We start from the raw sequence: 16,416 nt of genomic DNA on the forward strand, positions 1-16,416 counted from the left end.
AACTAGTGAACCTTCCCACAAGGATGTTAGTCCCCCTCCAGTTCAGGTGCAACCCGTCCCGTCGGAACAGGTCCCACCTTCCCTGGAACAAAGCCCAATTGTCCAGAAACATGAAGCCCTCCCTCCTGCACCAACTGCTTAGCCAAGCATTTAGCTGCATTATCTTCCTATTTGTAGCCTCACTAACATGTGGCACAGGTAGCAATCCTGAGATTGCAACCCTGGAGGTCCTGTCCTTCAACTTTGCACCTAACTCCCTGAATTCTCTTTGCAGCACCTCCTCCTTCTTCCTATCCACTTCATTGGTCCCTACACGGACCACGACATCTGGCTGCTCACCCTCCCTCTTGAGAATACCGAAAACTCGATCCGAGATATCACGGACCCTGGCACCAGGGAGGCAACAGACCATCCGGGATTCTTGATCTCTTCCAAAGAACCTCTTATCTGTCCCCCTAACTATCAAATCCTGTATCACTACTGCTCTCCTCTTTTCCCTCCTTCCCTTCTGAGCTGAGTGTCCCGTCTCGGTGCCAGAGATGTAACCACTGCAAATTATCCCTGGTAGATCTTCCTCACCAACAGTATCCAAAACGGATTACTTATTATTGATGGGAACGGCCACAGGGGTCATTCTGTCTATTCCCCTTCCCTCTCCTGACAGTCACCCAGCTACCTGCCTCCTGACATTTAGGGGTGACTATCTCCGTGTAAATCCTGTTTATTTCTGCCTCTGCTTCACGAATAATTCGAAGTTCATTCAGCTCCAGCTCCAGCTCCCTAACTCGGTTTGTCAGGAGCTGCAGCTGGATGCACCTTTTAACGGAGCAGTGATTCTGAGTAGAAAGGATTTGTCATTATTTAATTATTTCCACCTCTCATCTTCAATTTCCAACTTTGTGTAAGTACGTCCATACTTAAGAGTGAAGTAGAGCTATTTTTTGAAAAGCACTTTGGTTTACGTGCATGCCAGCAGATCATAATTCAATACACCTTCCGGCTTCATGAAGAACCTCAATTTTCATGTGAAAAAATAGAAAACTTACATTGTTCATGGGTGTTTACCTGACAAACCAAAGCAGAAAACATTTAGAACAAAGTTTAAGTTTAGGAAACTATGACTTGGGTAAAATAATTCCTAACTAAAAAAAACAATTCTAAGAAACTTACTTTGTTCAAATATTCAAATATTTTCTTTTCTATTTACAAGTCAGTGAAGTAATTTAAATATTCATTGTTTCTGGTCATGACTGTTAATAAAAATATGGATGGTTAATCAACTGATTGGTTGAAATTGCTGCAGGCAACTGAAATACAAAGGATAAGAACTTGGAAATTTGAATACCACAAACAAATATCCTTCACAGAAACAACCCCACCATCTGAATGTATAACTGCACTCGCACACTAACAAGGACAGAATATTCTCAAGCCAACCAGGGATAAATAACAGGAAACATGAGAAACTTTGCAGATGCTGGAAATCCAGAGCAACACACACACACACAATACTGGAGGAACTCAGCAGGTCAGGTGACGTCTATGGAAAACACTAAACAGTCGATGTTCAAGACCGAAACCCTTCTTTAGGATTACAGATAATAGATGTTCACATAGTCAGCAAACCTGAAAATAATTTAAAAAAAGGCAAAAGGAAATGCACATCATTTTAATCTCCGGTAGAAGTACAATAAGCACAGAATTGAGTAGGAGAGTCAGAGTAGGAATAGAAATGATAGTAAAACAAAAAACTCTGATGATAAATTACATAACCAGTTGCATTCACAAAGGGAAAAGACAAGTTAATATTTCTTGAAAAACTCCTTTATGGAACTAAAATGCCTCCATTCACGTTTCTAAGTGGCATTTTCTCTTGACAGATCCTGATCCATATTTTGAGAAGATTCTGCATACAATTGAAGAAAACGTATTTTTTCTACACATTAGCTAAAATTAGGAAAGTCAAGTTCGTGTTTCTGGTCATAATCATCCATACACAGAATATAAATGCCATGAACTTTAACCTTGCAAGAGTCAAGCCTACTAGGGGAAAGGCTATTTTAGATTGGGTGTTGTGTAATAATCCTGAATTTATTAGTTAGCTGAATGTAAAGGAACCCTTAGGAGGCAGTGTTCATAATATGATTGATTTCATACAGCAATTTGAGGGGGAGAAGCATAAGTCATATGTATCAGAATCACAATGGAATAAAGGGAATTACAGAGGGATGAGGGAGGAGCTTGCCCAGGTGGATTGGAGGACGGTACTGGCAGGGATGATAGCAGAACAGAGGTGGCAGAAGTTTTTGGGAATAGTTCACAAGACGCAGAATAGATATGTCCCACAGAAGAAGAAATTCTCAAATGGCAGGCCTAGGCAATCGTGGATGACAAAGGTGCTTAAGGACTGTATGAAAACCATGGAAAACAAAAGTGAGTGGGAAGTTGGATGGTTGGGAAGCTTTTAATCCAACAAAAAGCAACTAAAAAAGCTATAAGAAGGGGAAATGTGAAATATGAGGACAAACTAGTCAATACTACAAAGCAGGATACCAAAAGTTTTTCAGTTATTTAAAGAATGAAAGGGAGATGAGAGTTGATATTGGACCACTGGAAAGTGATGTTGGTGAGGTAGTATTGTGGTGGGGGGGGTGGAATAAAGAATGGGTAGATGAACTTAAGTATTTTGTTTCAGTCTTTAATGTGGAGGACACTAGCTGTATGCCAGGGATCAGGAGTGAATGCCATTGCTATTAACAAAGAAAAAGTGCTAGGCAAACTGAAAGGTCTTAAGCTGGATAAGTCACCTGGATCAGATAGACTACTTCCCAATGTCCTGAAAGAGGTTGCTGAAGAGATAGCAGATGCATTGGTCATAATCTTTCAAGAATCACTCAATTCTGGCATGGTCCTGGAGGACTGGAAGATTGCAAATGTCATTCCGCTCTTTAAGAAGGGAGGAAGATAAAAGAGAGGAAATTATAGGGCAGTTAGCCTAACCTCAGTGGTTGGGAAAGTGTTGGAGTCCATTATTAAGGACGAAGTTTTGGGGTACTTGGAGACTAATGATAAACTAAGTCAAAGTCAGCATGGTTTCGGTCAAGGGGAATCTTGCCTGACAAATCTATTGGAATTCTTTGAAGAAGTAACAAACAGGGTGGACAAAGGAGAGGCAGTGGGTGTCATCTACTTAGATTTTCAGAAGACATTTGATTAGGTGCCTCACATGGGGCTGCTTAACAAGATAAAATCCTTTGCTGTTACAGGAAAGATACTGGCATGGATAGAGGAATGGCTGACAGGCAGGAGGCAGCAAATGGGAATAAAAGGGGCTTTTTCTGGTTGGCTGCTAGTGACTAGTGGTGTTCCTCAGGGGTCAGTATTGGGACCACTACTTTTCACATTGTTTGTCAATGATTTAGATAGTGGAATTGAAGGCTTTGTAGCAAAGTTTGCAGATGATATGAAGATGGGCAAAGGGTTAGGTAGTGCTGAGGAAGCAATGTGATTGCAGCAGGACTTAGACAAATTGGAAGAATGGGCAAAAAAGTGGCAGATGGAATACAGTGTTGGGAAATGTGTGAAAATGCATTTTGGTAAAAGGAACAATAGTGCAGACTATTATCTAAATGGGGAGAATATTCAAACATCAGGTGTGCGAGGGGACTTAGGAGTCCTCATGCAAAACTCTCAGAAGGTTAATTCACAGGTTGAGTCTGTGATAAAGAGGGCAAATGTAATGTTGGCATTTACTTCAAGGGGAATAGAATTTTAAAACAAGGAGATAATGCTGAAGCTTTATAAGACACTAGTCGGGTTGCACTTGGAGTATTGTCAACAGTTTTGGGCCCCTTATCTCAGAAAAGATATATCGTCATTGGATAGATTCCAGAGGAGGTTCACGAGAATGATTTTGAGAATGAAGGGGTTAATATATAAGGAGCGTTTGGTAGCTTTGGGCCTATACTCACTGGAATTTAGGAGAATGTGTGCGGATCTCATTGAAATTAAGTTAATGCTGAATGGACTAGATAAGGTGGGTGTGGAGAGGATATTCCCTCTGGTGGGGGTATCCAGAACTAGAGGGCACAGCCTCAAAATTGAGGAGTGACCTTTTAGAACAGAAGTAAGGAGGAATTTTTTTTAACCGAAGAGTAATGAACCTCTGCCACAGACTGCACTGGAGGCCAAGTCCATGGGTATATTCAAAGCGGAAGTTGATAGCTTCCTGATTGATTGGGGCACCAAGGCATATGACGAGAGAGTGGGTGTATGGGGTTGAATGGGATCAGGGATCAGCCATGGTAGAATGATGGAGCAGACTCAATGGGCTGAATGGCCTAATTCTGCTCTTATGTCTTATGATCTTATGGTCTGATGCTCCTTGGTGACATACGAAATCTCCTCAAACTTCTAACACAGTAGAGCCACAGGTGTGCCATAATTCCATCAGGTAATTAGTCATAGTCATAGTCATACTTTATTGATCCCGGGGGAAATTGGTTTTTGTTACAGTTGCACCATAAATAATAAATAGTAATAGAACCATAAATAGTTAAATAGTAATATGTAAATTATGCCAGTAAATTATGAAATAATTACTCTATACAGTACTGTCTATCTTCTTAATTTAGCTTTGCGAAATATTTTGAGTTATAACAAGCTTTTCTTCGTGACAATAACATTTGTGAATACTTGCACTTTTGAAAATATAATGCACATTCAAAAGGACCTCTTGTTAATTTTTACTTTTAGAATATGGATACAGTACAGTGGCTGTCTTGATAATTACAGTGAGCTCCATGTGTGGCATCACCCTACTCATTTTCAACTCTTACAAACAGACGTACCAGCTCATTCTACAGTTCTTTGTAGGCATAGCAGTTGGAACAATGTCAGGTGATGCATTGTTACATCTCTTGCCACAGGTGAGTTATCCTGCATGAATATTATATTTGTTTCAACATAAAATATTCATGAGATATTATACTGAAAGCTCAGATACAGCAAAATCATTAAACAAGCCAGTTCAAAGGTGGTTTAAAGAAAATAAAACTGACAAGCCAAGAGGTAGAAAATAATTTAACTTCATGGGAAACTTAGAATAGCTTTTTTGAGTGCGCACCACAGCATCTAGCAATCTCAGGTGACAGTGCATGCTGGGAAAATTACCATTTGGTAAAACAGGCCCCATTAAACATATTTCACAAAAAGGCTGAAAGGGAATGGAGGTTAAAGGCTGTAGATTCCTGCAGACAAACCAATTATCATGGCTACAAAGAGGTTTTCTGTTTCTTCTTCTGACTGCTGCTTGGCACCTTTTCTCTGAAGCTGTAATTTCGGACCTCACTGTGAGCCTCAGTACATTATCCTAGCAGGCATTTTTCAGTGTCATTCTAAAGAAGCATTAGGAAGTGCTGTATTTTGGGAGAGACATTAAATCAAGATGATCAGGGGGAGTGAGGTGTTGATTGGATAGAGATCAGGCAGATAACTGGACGTTAGAACATAGATTATAGAATAGTACAGCACAGTACAGGCCCTTCGGCCCAGAATGTTGTGCCGACCCTCAAACCCTGCCTCCCATATAACCCCCCACCTTAAATTCCTCCATATACCTGTCTAGTAGTCTCTTAAATTTCACTAGTGTATCTGCCTCCACCACTGACTCAGGCAGTGCATTCCATGCACGAACCACTCTCTGAGTGAAAAACCTTCCTCTGATATCCCCCTTGAACTTCCCGCCCCTTACCTTAAAGCCATGTCCTCTTGTACTGAGCAGTGGTGCCCTGGGGAAGAGGCGCTGGCTGTCCACTCTATCTATTCCTCTTAATATCTTGTATACCTCTATCATGTCTCCTCTCATCCTCCTCTTCTCCAAAGAGTAAAGCCCTAGCTCCCTTAATCTCTGATCATAATGCATACTCTCTAAACCAGGCAGCATCCTGGTAAATCTCCTCTGTACCCTTTCCAACACTTCCACAACCTTCCTATAGTGAGGCAACCAGAACTGGACACAGTACTCCAAGTGTGGCCTAACCAGATTGTTGTAGAGCTGCATCATTACCCCACGACTCTTTAACTCTATCCCTCGTGGAGCAGCCTAGGGAATATTCTGTCAGGGCCCGGGGACTTTTTAGTCCTAATGTATTTTTTTAACAACTACAATACCTCCTCTCCCTTAATCTCAACATGCTCCAGAACATCAACCTCACTCATATTGTCCTTACCATCATCAAGTTCCCTCTCATTGGTGAATACCGAAGAGAAGTATTCATTGAGGACCTCGCTCACTTCCATAGCCTCCAGGCACATCTTCCCACCTTTATCTCTAATCGGTCCTACCTTCACTCCTGTCATCCTTTTGTTCTTCACATAATTGAAGAATGCCTTGGGGGTTTCCTTTACCCTACTCACCAAGGCCTTCTCATGCCCCCTTCTTGCTCTTCTCAGCCCCTTCTTCAGCTCCTTTCTTGCTACCTATATTCCTCAATAGACCCATCTGATTCTTGCTTCCTAAACCTCATGTGTGCTGCCTTCTTCCACCTGACTAGATTTTCCAACTCACTTGTCACCCATGGTTCCTTCACCCTACCATTCTTTATCTTCCTCACCAGGACAAATTTATCCCTAACGTCGTGCAAGAAACGTTGCTGAGAATGAATAAGTTAGTTAATGAAGGAAATTTAAAAATGAGAGATACCTGAAGGGAAGTGAAACCTTGAATTCCCTGACAGTAACCCAGATAGCTGCTGAAATCTTTGAAATCTTCCTCAATACCCTATTGGCCTCCTGCATGTGACAGGATTTGGCATATTTAACATTAAATAAATATTATAGCTATTTGATATCATGCACTGTCTGTTCTTTCCAGTATACTGAGTACATAATAGAGCTGACAAAAACCTTGCCGTTAGGTTATGCTCTGACTAAAGAAAATTGGCACTGCATATTTGGCTTACTATGATTTGGAAATTGGTTGATTCCATGAGAGTTCTAAACGTCATGCTAATTCATTCAATAAATCAGACACCATCTTTATTTCAAATGTTTTGTTAAGGCAGAAAAAATGTAAAAGAATAAATTCAGAAGACTTGCATTTAGAATAAAGCAGCACAGAACCAGGTTCTTTGGTCCAAATGGTCATTGCCCTCCACAGCATGCCCCCTGTGAGTCCCATTTCCTATAATCCTTCAAACTTGTCCTCTCCTTCTACCTATCTAAACCCTTCATAAATGTTGCAATTATACCAGCTTCAATCACTCCCTCTGGCAGCACACTCCAGGTACTTAACTTCCTCTGTGTTTAGGAGTTACCTCTCCGTTCTTCCCTCTTATCTTGTATCAGTGCTCTCTGTTTTGGACTCCCTGCCACTGTGGAAAATACTATGACCACCCATTCTCTCCATCACCTCAATATTTTAGAGACCTTTATGATGTCACCCCTCTTTCTCCTGAGTCCAAGGAATAAAGATCCAAAATGACCAACTCTCCCTGTAAATCAGCCCTTCTAGTCCTGGTAGCGCCATTGCAAATATTTTCTGTACCCTCCAACTTGACAATGTCTATCCTTTAACAGGGCGACCAAAACTGTATACAATACTCCAAGTGTAGTCTCAGCAGGGACATGTGACTGCAACATAATGCCCCCATTCCTAAACTCGGTGCCCTGACTGATGAGGGCCAGCATGCTAAATGCCTTCTTCACTATACTGTGAAGCTACTTTCAGTGAACTGTGCACTTGTACACCTAGGTCTTTCTGTTCTACATAGACAAGGTAGATGGTAGTAAAATATTCATTTAGCAGTAGTGTCTATAGTCAGCAGGTATAGGTCTATGTAAGAGGTAAAAGCTTAGGGGAATACGAGGAAGAATTTTTTCACTGAGTGGCTTGCTGGAGTTTGGAAAACACTGTCTGAGAAGGTGATGTAGGCAGAGACTCACGCAACACTTAAGAAGTATTAACAGGAACATATGAGTCACGAAGGCAGAACATTATTTAGTGGAATGAGTGTAGGTGGCTACTCACTGTTTGACAGAATGGGCTGAGATCCTGCTTCTGTGCTGCGAGACACTATGACTCCATGACCCATCCCCCCATACTAACCAAATATCTTCCTTCCAGGACCTGCTGAACTCATCCAAAGCTGATTTGTCTGCAAACTATCAGGAGAGTCTTGTAATTGAATAAAGTCCAGGGCTCAGCTTTGGATGTGTTTTACACTTGCTCTTTTCAAAGTGAAGATTACAACCTGAATAGAACAATTTTATGTACTTCTTTCTCTCCTTCCCCACCTTCTTATTCTGACCTCCTCTTCCTTTCCAGTCCTGATGAAGGGTCTCGGCCTAAAACGTCGACTGTTTACTCTTTCCCATAGATTCTGTCCGGCCTACTGAGTTTCTCCAGCATTTTCTATGTGAATCTTCTGCCAGATATTTGTAGTAACATGGCAATGTCAGATATTGTAGATGGGGTTGATTAAAATGATTATCAGCTGTATCGTCCTTGGGAGATTAAATTCATGAAGTAATATAAATGAGAAAGCCTTTGCTCATCTCTTTTGTCTCAGGTCCTTGGTCTACACACACATGAACAAGAAATCAACAGCCACTCTTCTGAAAGCAGAGGGTACATCTGGAAAATGTTTACAGTACTTGGAGGAATATATGCATTTTTCCTAATTGAAAAAATTTTCAAACTCATCCTAACATTTAGAGGTCAGGTAAGATCAAAAAGAAATATTCTCAGAAAAAGTGTTTAGCATTTCTTGAAAACTTTAATTAAAAATGCTCATTCAATATTTATACTAATCAGGGCATCTCTCTGAGTGATTTAAATAACTAAGAAGATTGATGAAGGCAGGGTGGTAGGCATTGTCTATATGGCTCAGAAATAAACTGCTGTAGGAGCAAATGGGGTGATCAATGACTTGGGTTAACCGTTGTTTGCCTTCGCCGATGCTGGTTGACCTGATGAGTTTTTTCAGTGGTTTGCTTTTTTTTACTATATATTTCAGAGCCTGCACTATCTTGTGTCTCTTTTTTCTATATATAAGACACTTGACAAGAGTCCAAATGACAGGTCACCACAAAACAAAATTCACGTCACATAAGTTAGTGATAATAAACCTGATTCTGCTTGACTGATTTAGGACATTGAGGGATACGGAATCCAAAGTGAGCAGGTTAATTGGATCCAAAATGGACTTGGTGACAGGAGGCAGAAGGTCTAGTGATCAGGGATTTGTGACAAGTAGTGTCATACAGGGATAGGAGCTGAGTTCTTTGTAGTACAAAATTGAGTACAAGTGTCGGAGGAGAGATTAATAAGTTTATGGAGAACAAACTATCCTTTTGTGGATAGTGTGAAAAGTGTCTTTAGGCTACAGCAGGATGTAGATCAAATGAAAAGTTTGCCAGATCACGGGCAGATGGAATTTAATTCTGACAAGTGTGAGGTGATGTATTTTTGCAAAGAAAGCAGAATCCATTATTAATGACCCCCAACATTCAGGTCATGCTCTCTCCTCACTGCTGCCACCAGGAATGAGGTACAGGAACAATAGGTACCCATGCCAGGAGGTTCAGGAACAGTTATTACCCCTAAACCATCAGGCTCCTAAACCAGCATGGATAATACCACTCACCTTGACTCCAAACTGATTCCACAACCGACAGACCTCACTTTCAAGGATTCTACAAATGGTGTTCTCATTATTTATTTATTTATTGTGTTTGCAAATTGTCTTCTTTTGCACATTAGCTGTTTGTATGTAGTTTTTCATTGTATCTAATGTATTTATTTCTTCTACTGTGAATGCCTGCAAGAAAATGAATCTCAGTCTAATACATGGCAACATATATGTATCTTGATAATATATTCACCCTGAACTTTGAACATTTTGGAAGTTAGAGAAGGGTAGGGCATATTCAGTAAGTAGGAAGTCACTAAGAAATGTTAGTAATTAGAGGGACTTGGGGTTCATGTCCATCGCTCCCTGAATGTGGCAGCACAGATAGACAGCTCTGTGATGAAGACAAATGGAATGATTGCCTTCGTAGGTCGGGACAGAGAATGTGAAAGACGGGAAGTTATGTTGTACATACATTTACAATTACTAGTTTGAACTGCACATGGAATATTCTGTGCAATTCTGGTTGTCACACCACAAGAAGGAATCAGAATCATAATCAGTTTGTTGTCACTGCCTTAAATGACATGAAGTCTGTTGTTTTGTGGTAGCAGTACAATGTAAAGATGTAACCAGGGTTCTGAAGGAACATTGTTTCGTTTTTACTGTGTACTGTACCAGCAGCTTATGGTGGAAATGACAATAAACTTGACGACTTGACTTAAAAATCACTATAAATTACAAAATAAATAAGTGGTGCAAAAAGTAGAAATAATAAGATAGTGTTATTGGTTCATGCATGTTTCGATATCTAATGATGGATGGGAAGAAACTGTTTCTGAATTGCTGAATGTAGGTCTTCAGACTCCTGTGCTTCCTCTGCAGTAGTAGTACCGAAAAGATGGTATGTCCCATATGTGAGGTTCCTGAGGAATGGATGCTGAAAATGGTGAAGATGTTTTCTTGAGGGAAGGGTGTGCCCACATCTCTCCACAGCCTCTTGAGATCCAGCATTGAAAACTTCAAACCTCCCCCAAAGTCCTAGTGATGTAGAGCCTTCTTTGTGATTCCATCAATGTCCAGGATAGATCCTCTGAAAGCTGCTCACCCTTTTGCCTTTGTCCCTCAGTGACATCTGACTTACTCTTTCTGAAGTCCACAATCAGTTTCTGGAGTTGCAAGTGCAACACCACTCAACCAGTCAATCTATCTTGCTCCTGCCCACCTCCTTATCGTCATCTATACCAATAACCTTGCTATCCTCTGTGAATTTATCAATGGTGTTTCAGCTGTGCTTAACAACACAGCCACAAATGTAGAGAGAGTACAACAGTGGACTACGCACTTATCTTTGAGGTGTGCATGTGTGTCAGTGAGGAGGAGGTTTATTACAAATCCAAACTGACTGGGGTTTCCCGAAGAAGAAGTCGAGGATCCAATCACAGCGGGATGTGCAGTGGGCCAGCTTTGCAAGCTTGGTAATGTTGTTGACTGGATATACTACAGAGGAGGTTCATCAGGATGTTGCCTGGATTAGCGAACTTCACTTATGGGGAGAGATTAGAGAAGCTGGGATTTGTTTTCCCTGGGTTAAAGGAGGCTGAGTGATGATTAGATTGAGTTGTATAAATTATTTGAGTTTAGATAGTCAGAAAAGATCTATTGTTGCTGTTTCTGCTGTATACACAATGAAAAGGGTCTGGTGAGTTCAGACTTTCGCCCCTCTCTAATGTGGTCTGAGTGTCAGTGTGCACAAGTGCTTCATGTATTTCCAGTAGGAAATCAGACGGTTGTGCGCGCCTGTCAAGGGCGTTCAACACCAGCTTACAGGGGAGGTGGTATAACCATTGGCAGCATAATAATGTAAAACCATGGTGCAAAATTACAGAACCAACAGCCGTATCCCCACAATACTTCAGTATCTTAAATAGTGAACACAGCAACTGGGAGAAATGTTTTTTGAAAAAAAAATTCTTTCATGGACATGTGGCAAGGAATTAATTAATATATCTTGACTATTTTTGCATTCACTGATGAGAAGGCGGGAAATTGTATATAGAATCATTAGTGCCACCCATGATTCCTCAGTGACAGCAGCATCTGACAGTGGCAAGCAGACAGTGGCAGTAGCAGCACTGATACCCATATGGTAGCATTTGCTCTCACTTGTATATGTGCATGCAGCTCCTGTTAGTGTCAGGTGGGTGTCCTACTGGCAGAAGGTGGATCTCAAAACTGGGCACTGACATCGATGGTAACTGAGGACCTTTCCTGGCTGTTTAGATTTTAATTTCAATACCACCTCATTTCTGAGCTCCAGTTGGAAGGTAGCAGGAACAAGATCACTCTGCGATTTTTGTCAATCAATGCATTAAATGAAATGCACAAATATGTAGACTTTATTGAATAGTGGTAGAGTTTAAGATGTCCTCACTTTTTTTCTCCTGACTTAGACATTTGGAAACGAACAGTTGGCACATTCACATGATGTTCCAATGGAGTCTAACCCTGACAGGGAATCAGGGAGGGGCAAATCTATTTCCACTCTGCAACTGGTAAGGTGCTGTTTGGATTAAACTTGTGCTATCTTTGACCAGCAATAACATAGTCGGAAAATACAATAAAATTTACCAGTACTCACTATTGGGGTATGATGCAAACAGGCCATGGGCTGGAGAATTGGAAAAGGAATGCAATTGACCTCTGTTTCAGTGGTTCTGATTTTCCAAAGGGTGAAATTTACTAAGTAGAGGGTCAAAGATATACCAAAGCAGGAACTATTGAGATCAACTTTACCATAGGAATGACAATTTAATTTAATAATCATAAGCTCAGACATGAGTATCTAAAAGAAAATAATAGCCTGGCAACTGGGCAATTGGACATCCCTTGGCTACGGACTTTCTGGCAACAGTTAGAATTTGGAGAGATTGGAGTCTAAGGAGATGAGGGTTGTAGAAAAGCAAAACAAAAATGGGATTTAATTACTGAAAACATTGCAGAAGCTTCCTTGGGGTTCCACTCTTCCAGGGTCATAGGAAACACTTACATATTGCTTCATAGCAGAATTTCCTGACTATACTTACATATTTCTTCATAGCAGAATTTCCTGAATTTCCAAACCAGTTCTGAGCTACTAGGGGTACAATAGTTTCTTAGATACCTCCTGGGAACCTAGCTTTAGAAAACTTCAATCTTATCCACTAGCTTTTAAAAGACATTCAAGATTTAGCTTGAATTCCACTAAACTGGAATTCTTTATCAAACTGAGATTTTTCATTGAATATAAACAATATAAATATTTTAATTGATTCAAAATTGTTAGGTTTGAATTCAGTATTTTAAGCTGTATTTAAGGATTATTTTTAGATATCTGTAAATTCGTTTTGAAAATAGTTCCCTTAAAATGACATTTGATACCTTTTAAATTTCTTTTGTTTTGCATTAACTGAAAATGTTATTGGATCATCTTAATCAAACTAACATGATAAGATTTATTGTGCTAATATATATCTAGAAGGGAAGGCATTAAAGGAATTATCAATCTAGACTCTTGTTATTCCTTTATAATCGTATTCCATTTTGCAAACAGCAAAATCCGGAAGATTCAGAAAATGTTGAAAATTCTACAGATCACGCAATAGAGAGTGACTCTGCAAATGTCAAGAGTAAGTACATCATTTTGAATGATTGCAGAATGCACACAAGATGTCAAGAAACTGGATCATTTGTATTCATTTGTATGCATAAATAGAACATAGACGTTGCTTTGTGTACTTTAGATCATGCCAGCAATAATTTCTGGGTAAAGTAGCAATAAACAGGAAAATGGGTTGGGCTCTTTATGTCCAAAGCACATTGACACTATCAGCTACACATGACAGATCATGCACTGCAAGTTTCTTTAACTGCCAGCAGAAATTCTTCCAGGAAAAGGTCAAGTCTAAACCTTCATTGTTAACCCTCACAATCAAAACTAGGCAGAGATCATGCTAGGTTCAGGACTGAGCTGATGTGTAAAGGGTATGCACGGCCACGTGGGAGGCATTTCAACTCCCAGTGTCACTTTTCAATTATGTACAATACTTCGATGGAACCTCTTTTTATTGATTTAAGTCTTTGTTTAAAATCAACTGTGAGTTGCAAGCTGTAATTGCTGGGACCTTTTCTGCTCCATCTTGCTATAGTTTGCAATTATTTGCAACTATGTCTTTACTACCCTGAGCAGGGTACATGTACTATATGGTGGGGGTGCTTAATCATAGATGTTGCCTTCTTGACAATATCCTCATTGAGGTGTGGAGTCTTGTGCCTGTGATGGAGCTAAAACTTCTGCAGCCTCTTTTGAACCTGTGCATTGGAGACTTTTAAATGTTGTTAATGTACTTACTTCAACCTCTTTCTCTGGAAGCTCATTCCATATACTAACCACTCTATGAGTGAATACTTCTCCCGTCAGGTTCTTACTAAATCACTCTCTTCTCATCTTAAACCTAAGCCACCTAGTTCATGATTCATCAACCCTGTGATAAGGACTGTGTGCGTTGACCTTATGCAGATCTATAAGATCACCTCTCAGTTGCCACTGGAAGAAGTCCCAACCTGTTCAACTTCTCTCCATAACTCTGTTCCTTCAGTCCTGGCAACATTTTTGTAAATAACCACTGTTCTCTTTCCAGCTTAATTGTACCTTTCCCACAGGAGGATAACTAAAACCGAACACAACATTCCAAGTGCTGCAATGCAAAATCCCAGCTTTTATACTCAGTGCCCTGACTGATGAGTTTCTCCAGCAATTTGTTTGCGGCTCCAGATTCTAACATCTGCAGTTTCTTATGTTTGAATTTGGTGTACATCTTCTGATTTGAAAAGTAAGAGCCCGGTTTGGCTGGCTGACAAGGGGAGAGGCAGTGATAGAATCACAAACAATCCAATGAGAATTGAGCTGATTCATGTCTCTGAAGTTACTAATACTGTCCAAGGGTGGTTCTTCAGAACTCTTTATAACAACTAGTAGACTGCTGTTTGACACGGTTAAAGACTTGGATTCAACCCTAACCTTGGGTGCTGACTATCCAGAGTTCGTTCGTTCTCCCTGTGACCATGTGGATTTCCTCTGATTTGCACTGTTTTCTCATTCCGGTGATATGTCAACTGCTAGGCTAGTTTGTTACTTCAAATTGTTCCTAGCCAGCAGTTGGTGGTAAAAGATTAGGAGAGCTGTTGAGACTGCTGGGGAAATTTAAGAAATGGGGATGTAGGATTAATATAAATAGGTGGCTAATAGTCGATTCTGACCATGTTTCCATGCTGTATCTCTCTATGACTCTATTGGCCATCAGATGCTAACGATGTTTTGGTGGATGTGACATCATCTTCCATTCTGGGGAGACATGGCTGCAGCTCTGCATGAAACCCTGGGCTGGGGTGCTGTTGGTCTCCTCCATGCTTTTTGATATTTCCTGCGAGTTTTGTGGCCAGCCTGTTAAAGCATCAGCCACTTCATTGTGCATACCCATTAACATCCTTCTGCAGACGTCACCATTAATGTTTTAATCCGATTGCCCTGCAGTGGGGCTCATGCACATGCTTGCCTTCTGGGGAGCTAAATCATCATTTCGCACTTCCCTGGCAGAAGGTTCCTTGCATTCAATGAGATGTTAGTGGATGCTACTTCTGGGTTCATCTCTAAATCAAGCAAAGTGCTGGTATCTGAGCTGGTGGCTGTGACTATAAGAATATAAGCTATAAGAAGGGAAAAGATGAAATATGAGGGCAGACTAGCCAATATCATAAAGCAGGATGCTAAAAGGTTTTTCAGTTATATAAGGAGCAAAAGAAAGGTGAGAGTTGATATTGGACAACTGGAAAATGATGCTGGTGAGGTAGTCATGGGGGACAAAGAAATGGCAGATGAACTTAATGGGTACTTTGCATCTGTCTTCACTGTGGAAGATAGTAGCAGTGTGCCGGAGGTCCCTGAGTGTCAGGGAGCAAGAGTGAGTGCCATTGCTATTACAAAGAAAAAAGTACTAGGCAAACTGAAAGGTCTTAATGTGTATAAGTCACCTGGACCAGATGGACTACATTCCAGAGACCTGAGAGAGGTTGCTGAAGGGATAACAGATGCATTGATCAAAACCTTTCAATAATCGCTTGATTCTGGCATATCCCCAGAGGACCGGAAGATTGCAAATTTCACTCCACTCTTTAAGAAGAAAGGAAGGAAAAAGAAAGGAAATTATAAGCCAGTTAGCCCAACTTCAGTGCTTGGGAAAGTGTTAAGGTCTATTATTAAGGATGAGGTTTCAAGGTACTTGAAGGCTAATGATAAAATAAGGCAAAGTCAGCATGTTTTCTCTGAAGGAGAATTTTGCCTGACAAATCTGTTAAAGTTCTTCGAGGAAGTAACAAGCGGGGTAGACAAAGGAGAGGTAGTGGATGTCATTGGTTTGAATTTTCACAAGGGATTTGATAAGGTGATACACATGAGACTGCTTAATAAGATAACATGCTATGGTGTTACAGGAAATATAGTGGCATAGATAGCGAATGGCTGACAGGCAGGAGACAGTGAGTGGGAATAAAAACGGCCTTTTCTGGTTGGTTGCTGGTGACTAGAGGTGTTCCTCAGCAGTCAGTATTGGGACCACTACTTTTCCGTTGTTTGTCAGTGGTTTGGATAATGGAATGTTATGTTTCTTCATCTTCACTCTCATCATTCTTTTATCACCACTTGGCCAAGAAACTGGATTTTATATATTGGGGCATTATCCAAAAAAAT

The 16,416-nt window shown here is 40.5% G+C and overlaps 1 protein-coding gene across 2 annotated transcripts in view; it reads left to right on the top strand.

The window, feature by feature from the left end:
* Window positions 1-16,416, top strand: part of LOC140194766 (zinc transporter ZIP12-like) — an 81,364-nt gene that overhangs the window by 30,913 nt on the left and 34,035 nt on the right. For both annotated transcript variants that reach the window (XM_072252041.1, XM_072252042.1), the window contains 4 exons: window positions 4,756-4,928; window positions 8,571-8,723; window positions 12,086-12,187; window positions 13,225-13,300. In XM_072252041.1, the coding sequence (XP_072108142.1) occupies window positions 4,756-4,928; window positions 8,571-8,723; window positions 12,086-12,187; window positions 13,225-13,300 (504 nt within the window). The remainder of the gene's footprint in view (window positions 1-4,755; window positions 4,929-8,570; window positions 8,724-12,085; window positions 12,188-13,224; window positions 13,301-16,416) is intronic.

Source organism: Mobula birostris, chromosome 3 (assembly GCF_030028105.1).
Source record: "Mobula birostris isolate sMobBir1 chromosome 3, sMobBir1.hap1, whole genome shotgun sequence".
In the NCBI taxonomy this organism is placed as follows: domain Eukaryota; kingdom Metazoa; phylum Chordata; class Chondrichthyes; order Myliobatiformes; family Myliobatidae; genus Mobula; species Mobula birostris.